General features: G+C 32.8%; 2 protein-coding genes across 2 annotated transcripts; both read left to right on the top strand.

Moving 5' to 3' along the window:
* Window positions 1-248: 248 nt before the first annotated feature.
* On the top strand, window positions 249-3193 carry LOC123924818 (elongation factor 1-alpha-like). Its single transcript, XM_045977791.1, has 3 exons — window positions 249-449; window positions 1430-1920; window positions 2008-3193. The coding sequence occupies exons 2-3, from the start codon at window positions 1459-1461 to the stop codon at window positions 2887-2889; spliced, it is 1344 nt and encodes a 447-aa protein (XP_045833747.1). The 5' UTR covers window positions 249-449; window positions 1430-1458; the 3' UTR covers window positions 2890-3193.
* Window positions 3194-4874: 1681 nt separating this feature from the next.
* On the top strand, window positions 4875-7556 carry LOC123924819 (elongation factor 1-alpha-like). The gene is made up of 3 exons (XM_045977793.1): window positions 4875-5136; window positions 5780-6273; window positions 6369-7556. The coding sequence occupies exons 2-3, from the start codon at window positions 5812-5814 to the stop codon at window positions 7245-7247; spliced, it is 1341 nt and encodes a 446-aa protein (XP_045833749.1). The 5' UTR covers window positions 4875-5136; window positions 5780-5811; the 3' UTR covers window positions 7248-7556.
* Window positions 7557-17648: the final 10092 nt, after the last annotated feature.

The following is a 17648-nucleotide window of genomic DNA, read 5'->3' as shown; positions in this document are numbered from 1 at the left end:
GTAGACTTTGTCATATCAAAATAGTCATTTCAATACACCATAACTTTTTCTTTTGTCAACTAGCCTAGTGACTAGAAATTTTATCATTAAAATGGATGAATGAGATGACCGAAGTTCGAATCTCAAACCTCTACATATATAATACAATATCCTGCCAACCGAGCTAAACTCACCACCCTCAATACACCATAACTTAACATATGGTCACAAATATTAAAATGAAGATGATGCAATTATATGATCATGACTTGGGGTACAAGTTCATTGAATGACTTTATGTTTATCAAGTCAATTCAGTTGCCTGACCTAATACAAGTAAACCAGAGGGCAATTCCGTCAAATGAAAAAAAAAAGTTTTAGTACTATATAAACGTTAGACCTGGAACCCAATTTATAATATCTCACTACTACTCTTCTCTCAAAGGTTTTAGGGCGGCTTATCCTTCAATGTAAGTCTCCCCTATTTCATTCTAATTCATATATTCATCTATTCCTATCATCGATCATCGATTAGTATAAGTATGTGATTATATAGGATTGTTAGAAATTGGTTTGTTTATGCTTTGACTTATGCTTTTTTTATGATCTGTTTCAATTTTCGTTTTGGTTTGTTATGATAATCATGCTGTGATTTATGTGCTTGTTTACTTGTGTTTATGAATTTAGATTGTGTGATAATCGTTTATGTTTTTTGAATCCGTAGTTTTAATTTGATGCATATATGGCCCGTTTGGATTTAACTTAATTTTGAGCTTTTGAGCTTATGAACATAACTTATGCAAATAAACTTTCATGTTAATTCATAAGTTTAGACTAACAAAAAATGTATTTTATAAGTTATTTTATGGTAAACTAGCTTAAAAATCTTATAATAATAAATAAAAGCTTACTTATGTATTATATGAATATGATAAAGATGTTCTGTGTCTGTGGTTGGAATATATTGTTGCTGTTTGATCTGGAACATGCGGCGTGACGTCCTTTAAACTTGAATCGTTGACTTAGATTGTGCTTTTTTTATCCGTAAGAATGACCTTGTTGACTGTATTTTATCTATTAATTTTATTGTTGAAATCTGAGTTATATCTTACTTATGTATTATTGGCAGATCTTGATCTTTTGTTATTTTAAGCTTAAAGACAAGTGTTTTGTATTTTCATTTCCGATCTAAAATAACAGACATGAACACGCGATCATATAATAAAGTTATCTTTCTGAGATATATACTTGGTGATTTGTTTTTGAATCAGATTTTGTTTGCTCGAACTGCTGAAACACGCGTGTCTTCCTCCCTTGTGTCTTCATCGCTTGATATTTTATTGTTGATTGTGCACTTTTTTATTTGTCTGCTGTGTGATGTTGGTGGTTTTTATATTTTATTTCTTTTGAAGCATACTTATGTATTGGTTATGCTTATTTGGAATGGCAGATCTTTTGTGGTGTTAAGCTTAAGTCCAAATGGGTAAAGAAAAGGTTCACATTAACATTGTTGTCATTGGCCATGTCGACTCTGGGAAGTCAACTACCACCGGTCACTTGATCTACAAGCTTGGAGGTATTGACAAGCGTGTGATTGAGAGGTTTGAGAAAGAAGCTGCTGAGATGAACAAGCGTTCATTCAAGTATGCTTGGGTGCTCGACAAGCTCAAGGCTGAACGTGAAAGAGGTATCACCATTGACATTGCTCTGTGGAAGTTTGAGACTACTAAGTACTACTGCACTGTCATTGATGCCCCCGGACACAGAGATTTCATTAAGAACATGATTACCGGGACATCCCAAGCTGATTGCGCTGTTCTCATCATTGATTCCACAACTGGTGGTTTTGAAGCTGGTATTTCCAAGGATGGTCAGACCCGTGAACATGCTCTCCTTGCTTTCACTCTTGGTGTGAGGCAAATGATCTGTTGCTGCAACAAGGTATTTGAATTTATCTTTAGAAAGACTTTGCACCTTTGGAGTTGCATTTGATTATTTTTATAACACATTTTTTAATTTCTTAAACAGATGGATGCCACTACACCAAAGTACTCCAAGAGTAGGTATGATGAAATTGTGAAGGAAGTTTCATCCTATATGAAGAAGGTTGGCTATAACCCAGATAAAATTCCATTTGTTCCCATCTCTGGTTTTGAGGGAGATAACATGATTGAGCGTTCTACAAATCTTGACTGGTATAAGGGTCCGACCCTTCTTGAGGCCCTTGACCAAATCACCGAGCCTAAGAGGCCATCAGACAAGCCCCTCCGATTACCACTTCAGGATGTTTACAAGATTGGAGGAATTGGAACTGTGCCTGTGGGACGTGTTGAGACTGGTACAATGAAACCCGGAATGGTGGTGACTTTTGCACCAACTGGATTGCAAACTGAAGTCAAGTCTGTGGAGATGCATCATGAATCTCTCACCGAGGCCCTTCCTGGTGATAATGTGGGATTTAATGTTAAGAATGTTGCTGTCAAGGATCTCAAGCGTGGTTATGTTGCTTCAAACTCCAAGGATGACCCAGCCAAGGAGGCTGCCAACTTTACATCTCAAGTTATCATCATGAATCACCCTGGGCAGATCGGAAATGGTTATGCCCCTGTTCTTGATTGCCACACTTCCCACATTGCTGTCAAGTTTGCTGAGCTTGTTACCAAGATTGACAGGCGTTCTGGTAAAGAGATTGAGAAGGAGCCCAAATTCTTGAAGAATGGTGATGCTGGTATTATTAAGATGATTCCAACCAAGCCCATGGTTGTTGAGACTTTCTCTGAATATCCTCCACTCGGTCGTTTTGCTGTCAGAGACATGCGTCAAACTGTGGCTGTTGGAGTCATCAAGGGTGTGGAGAAGAAGGATCCCAGTGCCTCTAAGATTACAAAGTCAGCTTTGAAGAAGAAATGAACTGTGCGTGATTGTTTATCCAGAGAAGTATTTCGTTGTTGTTACAGTAAATGGTTCATGGTTTTTAGTATTTCTATTTCTCGTTTAGTTAACTTGTTTGTCGGATTAAGTGTGAAGTCTTCACCGTCGTCTCTTAACTTTTGTTCCCAGAACTGGGTTCTAGATCGACGGTGGCATGAATATTTCTTTTTTCTGTTTATGCTTTAATTACTGTGCCTTGTATGAACACTTGGATTGTGTAATCAGCAAGTTTTCATACTTGTTGATTTTGTTTATGGATATCAACTCTATGTATGTGTGTTAATTCCTTTGTGTGATGTTTACATCTTTTGCTTTGACATGTCTCTGAATGTTTTAGGCAATATTGTTGAGAATATCAGGACCCAGAAGCAATTATTTAATGTCCCTGTTTAATTCAATAGAATACATAATTCCTTAATTTTTAGTGCTTTAAAATCTTTGCTATTTTTTTGTAATTAAAAGAAAAGGCTTGTCCATAAATATTGTTGGAACCCATGTTTCGTTTGGACTCAAACATAGCGGTCATACAATTTTCAATGAATAGTATAATCCATCATTGAAACGTGGTCACCAAGCTCTTAAGAGCAAAATTTAGTGTTCATCGTGAAAGGCCATATCAATGATGCTTCAGTTTTGAAGAAGTTTTTGAAGTTGTTCCTGTTATGCATTTGATTGCTCAAACTGCTGTGAGGCAAGCTAATAAGAATCCTGGATCACATGTAGCATTGCTGGTTTTGTTAATTTATTTGAGGTTTTGTAAATGAGTGATCAACCTAAGAAAAGCTGGTGAAACAATTTGCTCATACTTATAACCTTAACCATAATTTAGAAAGAAAAAAAAATCAATTTAAAACCCTTTTGTATGTAATAGGTAAACGGCCATTTTGATTTCTGAATATGTGAAGCATTGTCCCTAAAATTATAGTAAAAACATATATAAATGTGTCTTTCTTTTGCTAGTTATATTGGTGCTTCAATGTGTCTTTGGTTAAATTAGTTTATAAAATTACTAAAAGAAACACTTGAAGACATAGTGTTGATTCTTTAAAGGGCTACAATATAATGTTGGCATCTCACACATTGAAGGACTGTAATTTTATTTTTTTATTTTATTTCATTTTTAAGAATTGTTGTTTAACGCAAACATTTTTTTATATATTTAACTTATATTGTTCATGTTGCAAACTGACATAAGGTAGAAGCACTCCTGAGCACCGAAACAGTTGTGATTGACAATGGTAAGTGTAACATGGGAACAATCGTAAGTAATCCCTTTGACTTTATCTACGTTCAAATCACGGGTCTTACTATATCTTAAAGAGGACCATCAACTATATCTTGATGACCAAAAACTACTTAATTACGACGCTTCCAAAGTTAACTAAATTGAATTAAGATATTCCTTCACTTTTCTATCATAATATACAAAACGTGTAAATTGAACCACAAGATAATAACTAATGTTTGACAACACACGACTACTCGTAATTCCTAACCAAAACAAGTTATCTGTTAACAGATTTCCAAATACAAGTCACTCAAAAAACAAAGGTGCAGATGTTTCAATCATATGACAACCTTCGAATAATTTGTCATTTTATCTATCTATAAAAAAAAGAAAGATTGTTTTTAAAGGGAAAAACTACTATGTGCCTTTAAGACACTTGTTAGTGTACTTATATAATAATTGTATTGAAAATTGTGCATTTTATTTTTTTAGAAGTAAAAAATATTGTTATTTAAGATATATTATATATAGTGTCATGCTAAACGGTACCCTCAACTCAGGGCAATAGTTTAGGATAAAAAAATAGAAATAAAAGCAAAAAAAATTTTAATTTTTTGTTTTTTTAACATTTCAATGCAATGCACTATTTTCAAGAATATATTACCACTTTTGCTTTCTTAAAGATTGCCTTTAATTTATAGAGTATATCCAAAACAACTTATTTATTTTTTTTACTAAAGTATATCCAAAACACTTAAAAAATATGTTTTTTTTCCCCTAATTAATTAAGTAACAATAATTTTTGTTTGTTTTTGGTTACGAAGTGGGCTTAGAGCCCAATAATATTTGAATCCTTAATTAATTAATTCACCAAATACTCCTATAATATTGGAGTACCACTTCATATATAAACCCTCGAACTCTTCATTTTTTTGAAACCCTACCGCTACTCTCTCATTTCATTCTCTTCCTAACGCAGCTTTCTCTCCTTCAACAAGGTAACCCTTCATTTCCGTTCGCATCATCGATTCATACGTTATTCGTATCGTGTATGTGCATGTTAAATCGCAATTCTGAAATCATCATCGTGTTGTAATCGTTTTTTGTTTATGAATTGCTACTTTTTATGTATAAATTCATATATACATTGATGAATTGTTTTTCTATTTGAATCGAAATTCTGATTCGTTAATTTGTTGTTTAAATCGCAAATATTCTGAATCCAGATTTCATACATAACATAGATGAACATGCGATTATATGATAAAGTTTTTTCAGTAGTATACTTGGTGTTTGTTTTCGAATTAGTGTTTGCTCTTGATGCTGATTATTGAATTTTGTTGTGTATTTTTTGTTTGTGTTATTGTTGATTGTAGTATTAATATTTCTTTTTGTTTGTGTATATCTCTTGTTATTGAATTATTGAGTTTGTGTATACCTCTTGATATTGAATTATTGAATTGGGTTGTGTATTTTTTATTTGTGTGTTTTCTTTGATTCATACTTATGTATTTTTTGAATAGGTTGATCTTTTTGTCATGTTAGTGTGTATTGTGGATTGTACTGTAGATAGTTTTTAATTTCTTTTTTCTTTTATCATTGGATCATACTTATGTATTGTTTTCTTTGTTGAAATGGCAGATCTTTTTGTGGTTTTAAGCTTTTAAGGAAAAATGGGTAAGGAAAAGGTTCACATTAATATTGTTGTCATTGGCCATGTCGACTCTGGGAAGTCAACAACCACCGGTCACTTGATCTACAAGCTTGGAGGTATTGACAAGCGTGTGATTGAGAGGTTTGAGAAAGAAGCTGCTGAGATGAACAAGCGTTCATTCAAGTATGCTTGGGTGCTCGACAAGCTCAAGGCTGAACGTGAAAGAGGTATCACCATTGACATTGCTCTGTGGAAGTTTGAGACCACTAAGTACTACTGCACCGTCATTGATGCCCCCGGACACAGAGATTTCATTAAGAACATGATTACCGGGACATCCCAAGCTGATTGCGCTGTTCTCATCATTGATTCCACAACTGGTGGTTTTGAAGCTGGTATTTCTAAGGATGGTCAGACCCGTGAACATGCTCTCCTTGCTTTCACTCTTGGTGTCAAGCAAATGATCTGCTGCTGCAACAAGGTATTGGCAATTTTCAGCCCCTTTTGAAGGGGCATTTGATTATATATGTTTTTAATTAATTTCTTCATGTACTAATTTTTTGCTATCTTGAACAGATGGATGCCACTACACCCAAGTACTCCAAGGGTAGGTATGATGAAATTGTGAAGGAAGTTTCATCCTATTTGAAAAAGGTTGGCTATAACCCAGAAAAAATTCCATTTGTTCCCATCTCTGGTTTTGAGGGAGATAACATGATTGAGCGCTCTACAAATCTTGATTGGTATAAGGGTCCAACTCTTCTTGAGGCCCTTGACCAAATCAACGAGCCTAAGAGGCCATCAGACAAGCCCCTCCGATTGCCACTACAGGATGTCTACAAGATTGGAGGAATTGGAACTGTGCCTGTGGGACGTGTTGAGACCGGTATTTTGAAACCCTCAACGGTGGTGACATTTGCCCCCAGTGGCCTGACAACTGAAGTTAAGTCTGTGGAAATGCACCATGAAGCTCTCACCGAGGCCCTTCCCGGTGACAATGTTGGATTTAATGTTAAGAATGTTTCTGTTAAGGATCTCAAGCGTGGTTATGTTGCCTCAAACTCCAAGGATGACCCTGCAAAGGAGGCTGCTAACTTTACATCTCAAGTTATCATCATGAATCACCCTGGCCAGATTGGAAATGGCTATGCCCCTGTTCTTGATTGCCACACCTCTCACATTGCTGTCAAGTTTGCTGAGCTTGTTACAAAGATTGACAGGCGTTCTGGTAAAGAGATTGAGAAGGAGCCCAAATTCTTGAAGAATGGTGATGCTGGTATCATTAAGATGGTTCCCACCAAGCCCATGGTGGTTGAAACTTTTTCTGAATATCCTCCACTTGGTCGTTTTGCTGTCAGAGACATGCGTCAAACTGTGGCTGTTGGAGTCATCAAGGCTGTGGAGAAGAAGGATGCTACTGTCAAGGCTACAAAGTCAGCATTGAAGAAGAAATGAACCGTGCAGGATGATTTATCCAGAGTAGTCGATCATCCTTTTTACAATAAATGGTCTGTGGTTCTCAGTATTTCTATTTCTCGTCTAGTTAACTTGTTTTTCGGATTAAGTGTGAAGTCTCCACCATCATCTCGTAGCTTTTATTCCCAGAACTGGGTTCTAGATCGACGGTGGCATGACTATTTCCTTTTTCTGTTTATCTTTTAATCATCGTGTCTTGTGTGAACACTTGGATTTTGTAATCAGCAAGTTTCTAGACCTGCTGATTTTGTTTTTGATTGAATGTCAACTCTATATTTGTGTGTTTGATTGAATGTCTCCTCGGTGTGATGTTTTAAGTTTTTGCTGGCACCTGTGTCTGATTGTTTTAGGCAGGATCATTGCAAAAAATATCTGGAGCATTTAACAATCTTGCTGTTACACGAATAGCGTTCAATGTGACACCTGCAATGCTTTAATAATTTGTTTCATTTACTATGTAGGTACCCATATTTACAGCATTATCTTTGCCAAATGCAAATTGCATCTGTTTGTTCGAATATATATGCAATGATTCTGTTAAAGGAATTTTTTCCCTTGCCTTACAACAAAAGTTTATCTTTAATTCTAGATAACACTGACTGAAACTATAAAAAAAGGATTTCAAAATGCTTTTGTCGAATGCATATTGTAGATTTGAATTCTAGTTTTATCATCCCCTTTCTTGAATGTGGTCATTTTTAGTCTATAACTATAAGTGAGTTTGTAATAGGATTAGATTCAGACTTTTTACTTATGAAAAGTGAACCATTCTAGTTCACTTATAATCAGGTTTAAAGGTAAATGTGGTTAGCATACATGGTTTAGTTTTTAGTTTGGATTTAGCATATGTTTCAGCTGAAAACTGCATCCTTTTTCATTTTGTAACATTGGTTTTTGTTCATACTATTATTTCTGGATTTGATAGTCTGGTTTTCTATGTTTTGGTGACTTAGAGTTGGTTCTATGTTTGCTACTTTATTCACAATGCACATCTATTTCTCTACCTCTTCTGGTTAAATTATTTTTCTTTTCAAATCTTGGAGAACACCTTAATGAAGATATCCTTTGAAGCAGTATCATTAATGGAGATAATCACTGGTTTAGAAAATCTTGTTTGCACGTTCTTTTTATTTCATTTATCATGGCAGGGTTTCATTCAAATAAATTTTTGTACAATTTTGTAGGACACTACATAATTTTATTCTTTTTTTTGCCACTGTGTCTTATTAGGTTTGTGATCACATTTTTTTTTTGTCGAAGTGTGTGATCACATTTTTGACTTTCCTTTAAGTATATACTTCAAAACCAAGAAATATTTTGTCTACAATAGTCACCGTAATATTTCTTGCTGTACTTTTAGTAGTTGCGATTTTACTATTTGCTTTGTTTGCCTTACTCTTTTTAAATAAGGGTCATGCTAAACAGTGCCTCCGGAGCACTTGTTAAGCATACCTAAAAAGAAAATAAAAAATAAAATTTATATTGAAAAGACAACTTTTTATACTTTTGAGGCATTGAATGCACGCATTTCGAGATAAAATTTCTATTTTAACATGCTTAACTAGTGCCCGGGGGCACTGTTTAGTATTTTCCTTTAAATAATACTAATAAAAAGGAATTGCGTAGAATTTTTTGTCTTGCCTTTGGTGTTAATGTTCGAAATAAGTTCAAGTGCTTCTTCTCTAATGAATTAATTTATTTGAGTTTATTTATTAATATAAAATTTGTGAAATAATTTGAGGTAATTTATGAAAACTTCTGACAATGGTCATTCATAAGTTTGTTTTCAACTTGTTTTCATAGTTCTTTAAATTATGAAAACAACTTTTTTATTTATTGACAAAAATGTATAAAAACAACTTATAATTTATATGAAAACAATTAATTTTATGTTTGGATTATTTTTTAGTCTATGCAAAACATTTTATGCAAATAAATAAGCTTCTATGTATTATTCATAAGCCTATCAAGGTAGTTTACGAAAAAATAACTTATGAAAGATACAATTTTTAACTGTGAAAACTTAAATTAATATAAAAACTTATTTATGTTGTATTTATTTATTTTTTATATTTCAAAAGTTAATCATAAAGTTGTTACACGTTTTATTTTCCTACTGAGTTTTTGTTTGGATATATCTATATTGTTTTGGTCAAACTTAATTATGCAAGTTCAGCAGTTCCACGTTCTGCAACTTCTTCCTAAATATACTCCTTTCAACGGTCATATATACAGCACACATGTTTTCAACTATATATACACACTTTCAGTATATATTCTGTTGAGAAGAGTCTCTTGTATAATGGGAGAGTTGCGCAATCTTGCGGATAATTTCTTAGGACAGTAACTACACGCCTCATATTTTCTATTCTCTTGTTATTCGCAACAACAATTTATTTGTATATTTTATTTTTTATAATCTCGAAAATAAGTCAATCTATAAATATGTATACATAAGCACTCGCGCTATGAAAATGACCTTATTTTTCTATTGAAAAATTACGCTGTTACGAATTTCAACAATTTATTTATGATCGGACGTCTCAGATTAAATACAGAAAAAATAACCAAAAAAAAAAATCAATCGGATCTTAATCAGACAATTCAGGTACATTACTTCGTCATGTAGGAACTACGCCAAATACTTGTTCCAATGAGTCTCAATGAGTTATACTTATAGGAAGGTTGCATGCTTCTTAGATGCATCATGTGATCGATTAAAAAAGATTATTTTATCTTGTTCAAAAAAAAATTTACTTTATTTGTTTTATAATTATTTAATGAGTTTAATTGATATGCACTGACGGTGTAAAATAGTTTTACACCATCGTCCAATAAATAACAATTATTTTGCCATGTCATGTCAAGAAAGTGAGGTGAAGTTGAGTGATGTGGCGGAAAACATGGTTGGTATTGGTTGACAGTGTAAAATTATTTTATACCGTCGGTGCATATCAATTAAATCCTTATTTAATTGTTATAATTATATTTGTTATTAAAAAAGTTGTTGATTTGCTAACATGTGTTATTTGCCACGTGTGCATTGCCATGACAATCCATCTATATGTGCCACCTAATAAAAAATAGACATGTCAGCGTTTTTCACACAAAATGGAGATAGGACTAAAATTGATAAAAAAAAAATAGCGGATAAGAATGCTTGATTTTAAAATAGGCGTTTGATTTTAAAATAGGCGTTTGATCAAAATTGTGCATCATGTAAAATAGGGGGACCAACCAACTATTAGTTGGTTCAGTGATGATTGACGCCGAATTTGGTAGGTAGGACCACAGTTTGATCCCCCGCAACTGCATTTGGGAGGGACTAGAACCACTTGATGCTAGAACTCGCCCCGAACTCTGGACCACTATGGCCCCTTCTCCTAGGAACCAGAGGGTGAAAACCAAAAAAAAAATAGAGGGACCAAAAGTACAATTAAGCCAATTTATTTTAATAGGAGTTTAGGTGTAAAACATAGGATTAAACTTTAGTCATTGCTAACGGCGGTAGAAATTTCGCGCTAATATCATGATAACAAAAAGATATATGTTTTTTAGTCCTACAAAATTTTGAGCTTTTAAGTTAGCCCCTCAAAAAATTTATTCACCTTTAGTGACTTATTCACTTTTAGTCACTAATTATATTCTATAGGGACTATTTTGAGGACTAAAGTATCAATTTTGTTAGTATAGAATGTAAGCCTTCAATACTAGAGGTTAACACTCGAGGTATTTTCAATTTGAGTTCAAGCATAACATAACACCCAACAAATTAACTAAAATACATCTATTTTCTTCTAATTGAATTATACATGAACATTGAAATTATCGTATTTTAAGTAGTAACTCATGTATTTTTTTAATACATATATTACATGACAAGAATCAACCACCAACACTAGTCAATAAATCAAATACTTACATTATCCTCACCGGAGCTTCTATGAGAGACATAATCTAAACTACCATCATCCAACGGTTCCAAAGTACCGCAATCAATAACAGATTTGTTTTCAGCTTCAAGTTTCCGAACACAAGGCAAACAAAAAATCATAACTAAATTCCTCCCAGTGATAATAGTAACAAACATGTGGAAGCTACTGAAGCTGGTTCTCTTTAGTAGCTTCCAAGTATTTGTTGCTTTCGTCACTGGGAAGGATTCTGGTTATGATTTTTTGTTTGCCTTGTCTGTTCATAAACTTGAAGCTAAGAATGAGTCTGCTACTGGTTTGGGTACTTTGGAATCATTGGATGATGATAGCACATATTCTGACTCTCACATAAGCTTTGATGAGGATAATGTAAATATTAAGGTATTGAACATGGCGTTGTTTCGTCTTGGGGCGTGACGTTGGAGTTGGGTTAAAAAAACCGTGACTCGCTACGTACATAGTGAACCGGATTCACTACCTAAGTAGCGAGAGGTGTATTTTTATATTTTAGATGGTGCTTGAGAAACAACGGGGACGCGAAAAGAAATTCTCATTTAGAGCAAATAAATAGGATAATTATTGATCTCAAACACACTCTTTTAAGATAAGCAATATACCTAATGAAAAATGAGGTGTTATATTTAACCCAAAAAAAACAAAACAAAACACACAGGCGTGCGTGCGCGCGCACACACTAAGAGAGAATTAGCAAATGCAATCTATTTAAGAGGATCGTCTCTTAGTATCAATCTTTAGAGGGGATTGTTGCTTTGAACGTGGTTGGTAGTGTATTCTAATTTTGGTGTTGAGGGGTTTGTAAGTCTCACCCGTGATCATCTTGGTGATTTTCTTCATAGTTATTATGGCAATAATGGTGACTTGTGTATTTTTCATGGACTCCAACTATGATGAGATTTTAGTTTGGTTATAGGAAGGTTGCATGCTTCTTAAGTGCATCTCATGTGATTGATCTTGATAAGAGTGATAAACATGCATCATCATTATAGTAGTCTCATCTCAGCCATCACTCTCTTCTTCTTTTGGATTGAGATGTCGAGTTGACCTACACACTTTGTGAAGGGAATTTTGCAGCCTCTTCAAAACTCGTTCTATGACCCCCTCTTGATATGTTTCTCATTCTCCGATCCTTGCATGTTTCTCATTGTTTTTTTCTCTTTTGTGTAAAATAAAAAATTAATTTTTCTTGTACAAGATTGAATTACGATTCCTTCAATCACACCAGGACATATCAATGAATCCCTAACTATCTTAATACTGCCTTATGTTAACAAGAAAATTATCCTCCTTATTTAGAATGTATTATACAACAAGGAGGCGAGAAATAAGAAAGAATCTCAAAGATAATGAAAATATCCTCCTAAGATTCTACCAAGACTTTTGTCATATTTATAGGTCATAATTTTAAGATTGAGTTTAATTTAAAAGAAACTGATCTAGATAAAATATTATATAATAAAAATATCATGATACTAAGTTTTCAAATCTTTTGTAATAAGCTCAAAATTATTTGTCTTTTTCACAAACTCAATCCATGTTTCCACATCTCTGAAGAAAAACTTTTAGAGTGTGTTTGGATGAAAAATATTTTGAGTAATGTCATTATTTTAGAGAATTTAAATTTTCCTACGTTACATAAAAAAATTTGAATTATCTCAAAATATTATGATCCAAATACATTCTTAAAAAAAATGTTTGAAGTGGCAACCAGTCAAAATACCTTGATAATTACGACTCCTTGTCACTTCAAAATTTCTTTCAATCCATTTATAGGGATTATGGAAACTAATTAAGAAAACTAAAAAAGGTTCAGTTTTTTTAGTCTAGATTGCAAGACTTCAATACTAGAGGCTAGGATGCAAGATGTTGTGACTTCTACCTCTATGAAAATAATATATACACAAAAGGCACAATTACATGTTATCATATAATTCTCTATTTTCCTATAATTAAAAGATTTAGTTATTATAAAATAACCACTACGTTTAGTTAAAAAAATAAATAAATAATCATATTTTAACCCCTATAATTACATAGGATGTTCACCTTATAGACACCCTCATATTGCCCACATGATTATATTGATTTCACCTCTTAAAAAATATTTTAATATTAACAATACTTCTTCAAAAAATATAAAAAGAAAATGTTAACTTCAAATATTAGTACCGTAAAAGATATGTCAAAGAAATGGATACTTTTATGAAAACATATATCTTAACTTTGATGAGATTGCACAAGATTAAGCCATTGTCGAGTGGTGTCTTTAATTCATGGTGAGATGACTCATGCATTTTCACTTCAAATATATCCTTCAATCCATTGTTATTTGGGATTGTGGAAACTTGTATTGAATTTGGAAAATAGATTAGCACTCAAGGTACCAACAAACTGAATTTTACGTGAACATAGAAAATCATCGTTTTGTACATATATTACAACACAAGAATCAAACATCAACAATAGTCAATAACTTAATACTTACATTATCCTCACCAGAGCTTCTATGAGAGTCAAAATCTGAGCTACCATCATCTAATGATTCCAAACTACCGCAACTAGTACTAGCATGTTCGTTTTCAACTTCAAGTTTGTGAATACAAGGCAAACAAAAAATCATAACTAGAGTCCTCCCAATGACGAAAGCAACAAACATGTGGAAGCTATTGAAGTCGGTTATCTTCTGAATGATAAAACAACAAAAGTAAAAACCATAAGGGAACCAACGTCGCATCTTCTGGTCATTCCCCTTAATTCTCCGGTTGCCGAGCCGGCCAAGATTGATCCTGAGCTAGAAAATGTCTTCATTTAAGATGACAAATGAAGGCATTTTCTAGCTCAGGGTCAATCTAGGCAGGCCCGACAACTTGAGAATCAAGGGGAATGACCAGAAGATGCGAGGTTCTCCTATGGTTTTCACTTTGGTTGTTTTTATCATTCAGAACCTGCTTCAATAGCTTCCATATGTTTGTCTCTTTCGTCACTGGGAGGACTCTGGTTATGATTTTTTGTTTGCCTTCAGAAACTTGAAGCTGGAAATGAATATGCTACTTGCGGTACTTTGGAATCATTGGATGATGGTAGCTCAGATTCAGACTCTCACAGAAGTTCTGGTGAGGATATATAATGTAAGTATTAAGTTATTATCGTTGGTGGTTGATTCTTGTGCTATAATATATGTATAAAAAAGCTTGGTTAATACTTAAAAAACGACGATTTTCTATGTTCATGTATAAGTTAGAAGAAAATAGAAGATGTATTTTAGTTTGTTGGGTGCTCTGTTATGCTTGAACTAATCCCAAAAATTTTCAATTTGAGTTCACTAAACATGAACAACTATATATTGGATAATGCAATCTCATATGCATTTGAAAGCTGGAAAATATTAAAAAAAAAAAAACACAAAAAAAAAACAACAAAAAAAAAATGAAGCTGAAAAAGAAAACTAGATGGAAGAGAACGATCAATGATATTTTGAAAAATATTTGTTTGGAGAAATTTAGTCTCATTGAATCATTTGGATTCAATAAACTCAATTGAAAATTTCATTGGTAAATTTTTAGTGCTACAGTGGTTGATTTTTAGAGAAATTGATGTTTATATATGAGGATGAATTTGAAGTTGAGGCGATTGTTATATTTATATTGGTATAATTCAAAACAATTAAAAAAAAATCTTCATAAAAAATAAGTAAAATTTTACTAATTAGTAAACAACGTAAATTCACACAATTAAAAAAAACTAATCAATAAATCAAGTCAACATTCAAACATTTCTTTTGACTAAAAGTCAACATTCAAATATTGAAAACCATTCAATATTTGATATAATACCTTTTTTAGTGAATATATGATATTTTTAATTTATACATGTAGTATGTCATGTAATTTTTTTTGAGGTATATATGTAATAATTACACATTTGCACATAAATCAAGTCAAATTTTTCAAAAGATATTTTCTCACTATTATGGAAGGTAACAAATAAAAAAAAACACTATTAATTCCGTATATTGCCTTAAATCCGAATATAATACATGTATCGTAATATGAATGAATTTAATGCAGGAAAATAATGTTGACCACAATTCATTTTTATAATTATTTTCATAGTATTTATGTCCAAGTAAATAATAATGATCAACAACTTAAGAAACAACATAATAACTAGAACATCGACTCGTAGTCTGATTAGCTGCAAGATATATAATGATTAAATAAGATATGATAATTCCAATAATGTAAGGTATATGAAAAAAGTTGAGTAACATTAAACGATAGTTCAACAATAATTTTGGAAAAATATTCATACAAAGAAAATTATGTTATATTACGGAAGACTTCCTTATAAACCACATTCGAAGTCTTAGTCGTATCTTCACCGTCGTCATCGATGATCAATATTTTTAATCCTTTTCTAGAAGTAACTCTTGAAATTGCAAAATACAATTGACCATGTGAAAACATTGGCGACGAAAGATATATCCCAACATGCTTTAAAGATTGTCTCTGACTCTTATTAATAGTCATCGCAAAAGAAATCATTATAGGAAATTGTCTCCGTTGAAATTTAAAAGGAATTCTCACGTCAGATGGTGTCAGAGAAAATCTAGGTATGAAAACCTGATCACCAATATTACTTCATGAAATAATTTTTCCTTCAAGAGCACGTTTTTCCAATCTCGTAATAATAAGTCTTGTTCCATTGCATAATCCTAATTTTTGATTCAAATTCCTTAATAGCATAATTGGAACTCCAACTTTAAGTCTCAACTTGTGATTTGGAAGTCCTGACATAGAAATCGTGTTCAAAAATTCGGGAGTATGGACATTATCCACTGTTTGACCGTCTACATTTTGTGTGAGTAGAGTATCATAACTCAAATAAGTTTTTTTTCCACCAAAAATTAAATCCAACATATAATCATTTATTGTGTCGACTATTGAATTTTTAGGAGGTATTATAGCTCTATTTTGGAAATACATTATATCATTCATGTTTTGTAAAAGTTGGGGATGAGTGCTTTCAACAATAGAAGCAAGAGGATCACCTGAATTTGGAATCAATAAATCTGATAGAATGTCAAGTTCTAAATCATCGTCGTTGTCATCTCAAATTTCTCCATCGCCAAGACCCAAACCCCATTCAGAAAACAATCTTCTTTGTTCAACGTCTGCACTCGAAACACCACCGAAAAGTCTCATGTTTTTACTCGATGTTAAAACATCACAAAAATTCCAAAGAACCGATGAATTAATAGTAGCATGAACAACTTCTGGCCTTGTACCTTTGGGTATTACATGGTAGAATTTGTCTAAAATCTCCGACAAAAACAACAACTTTTCCACCGAAGGGAATGTGTTTATTTTTTTCATCAACAGACTTGAGAATATTTTTTAAAGTTCGATCAATAGCTTCGAAACAGTGTTTGTGCATCATTGGTGCTTCATCCCATATAATGAGCTTTGCTTTTTGTATTAATAGCGCCAAAGGGCTTTTAGGAACTATGATACATGTTGAAAACTCGTCAACATTTAGAGGAATACAAAACCTTGAATGTGTTGTTCTACCGACAGGTATAAGCAATAATGCAACGATCCCACTTGAGGCAACTGTTAAAACTATCTCACCTTTTTATATATTTAACTTATATTGTTCATGTTGCAATAACCGACATAAAAGGTAGAAGCACTCCTAAGCACCGAAACAGTTGTGATTGACAATGGTAAGTGTAACATGGTAACAATCGTAAGTGAATCCCTTAACTTTGACTTAGCTACGTTCAAATCACGGACCTTACCATATCTTAAAGAGGACCATCAACTATATCTTGATGACCAAAAACTACTTAATTACGATGCTTCCAAAGTTAACTAAATTGAATTAAGATATTCCTTCACATTTCTATCATAATATACGAAACGTGTAAATTGAACTACATGATAATAACTAATGTTTGATAATACACGACTACTCGTAATTCCTAACCAAAACAAGTTATCTGTTAACAGATTTCCAAATACAAGTCGCTCAAAAAACAAAGGTGCAGATGTTTCATTCATATGACAACATTCGAATGATTTGTCATTTTATCTATCTACAAAAAAAAAAGAAAGATTATTTTTAAGGAAAATGCTAAACAGTGCCCCCGGGACACTGGTTAAGCATGTTAAAATAGAAATTTTGTCTCGAAATGCGTGCATTCAATGCCTCAAAAGTATAAAAAGTTGTCTTTTCAATATAAATTTTATTTTTTATTTTCTTTTTAGGTATACTTAACAAGTGCCCGGGGGCACTGTTTAGCATGACCCTATTTTTAAAGGGAAAAACTACTATGTGCCTTTAAGACACTTGTTACTGTACTATATATAATAATTGTATTGAAAATTGTGCATTTTATTTTTTTAGAAGTAAAAAATATTGTTATTTA

The sequence above is a fragment of the Trifolium pratense genome, linkage group LG4 (assembly GCF_020283565.1).
Source record: "Trifolium pratense cultivar HEN17-A07 linkage group LG4, ARS_RC_1.1, whole genome shotgun sequence".
NCBI classification, from domain to species: domain Eukaryota; kingdom Viridiplantae; phylum Streptophyta; class Magnoliopsida; order Fabales; family Fabaceae; genus Trifolium; species Trifolium pratense.
This window is presented reverse-complemented; position numbering and strand designations above follow the sequence as displayed.

What these genes read in the sequence shown, in the direction of transcription:
- LOC123924818 (XM_045977791.1), top strand. Translation starts at nt 1,459, where the DNA reads ATGGGTAAAGAAAAGGTTCACATTAACATTGTTGTCATTGGCCATGTC. An exon ending in TGATCTGTTGCTGCAACAAG is followed by an intron (nt 1,921 to 2,007) that starts GTATTTGAATTT and finishes TTTCTTAAACAG; the next exon opens with ATGGATGCCACTACACCAAA.
- LOC123924819 (XM_045977793.1), top strand. Translation starts at nt 5,812, where the DNA reads ATGGGTAAGGAAAAGGTTCACATTAATATTGTTGTCATTGGCCATGTC. An exon ending in TGATCTGCTGCTGCAACAAG is followed by an intron (nt 6,274 to 6,368) that starts GTATTGGCAATT and finishes TATCTTGAACAG; the next exon opens with ATGGATGCCACTACACCCAA.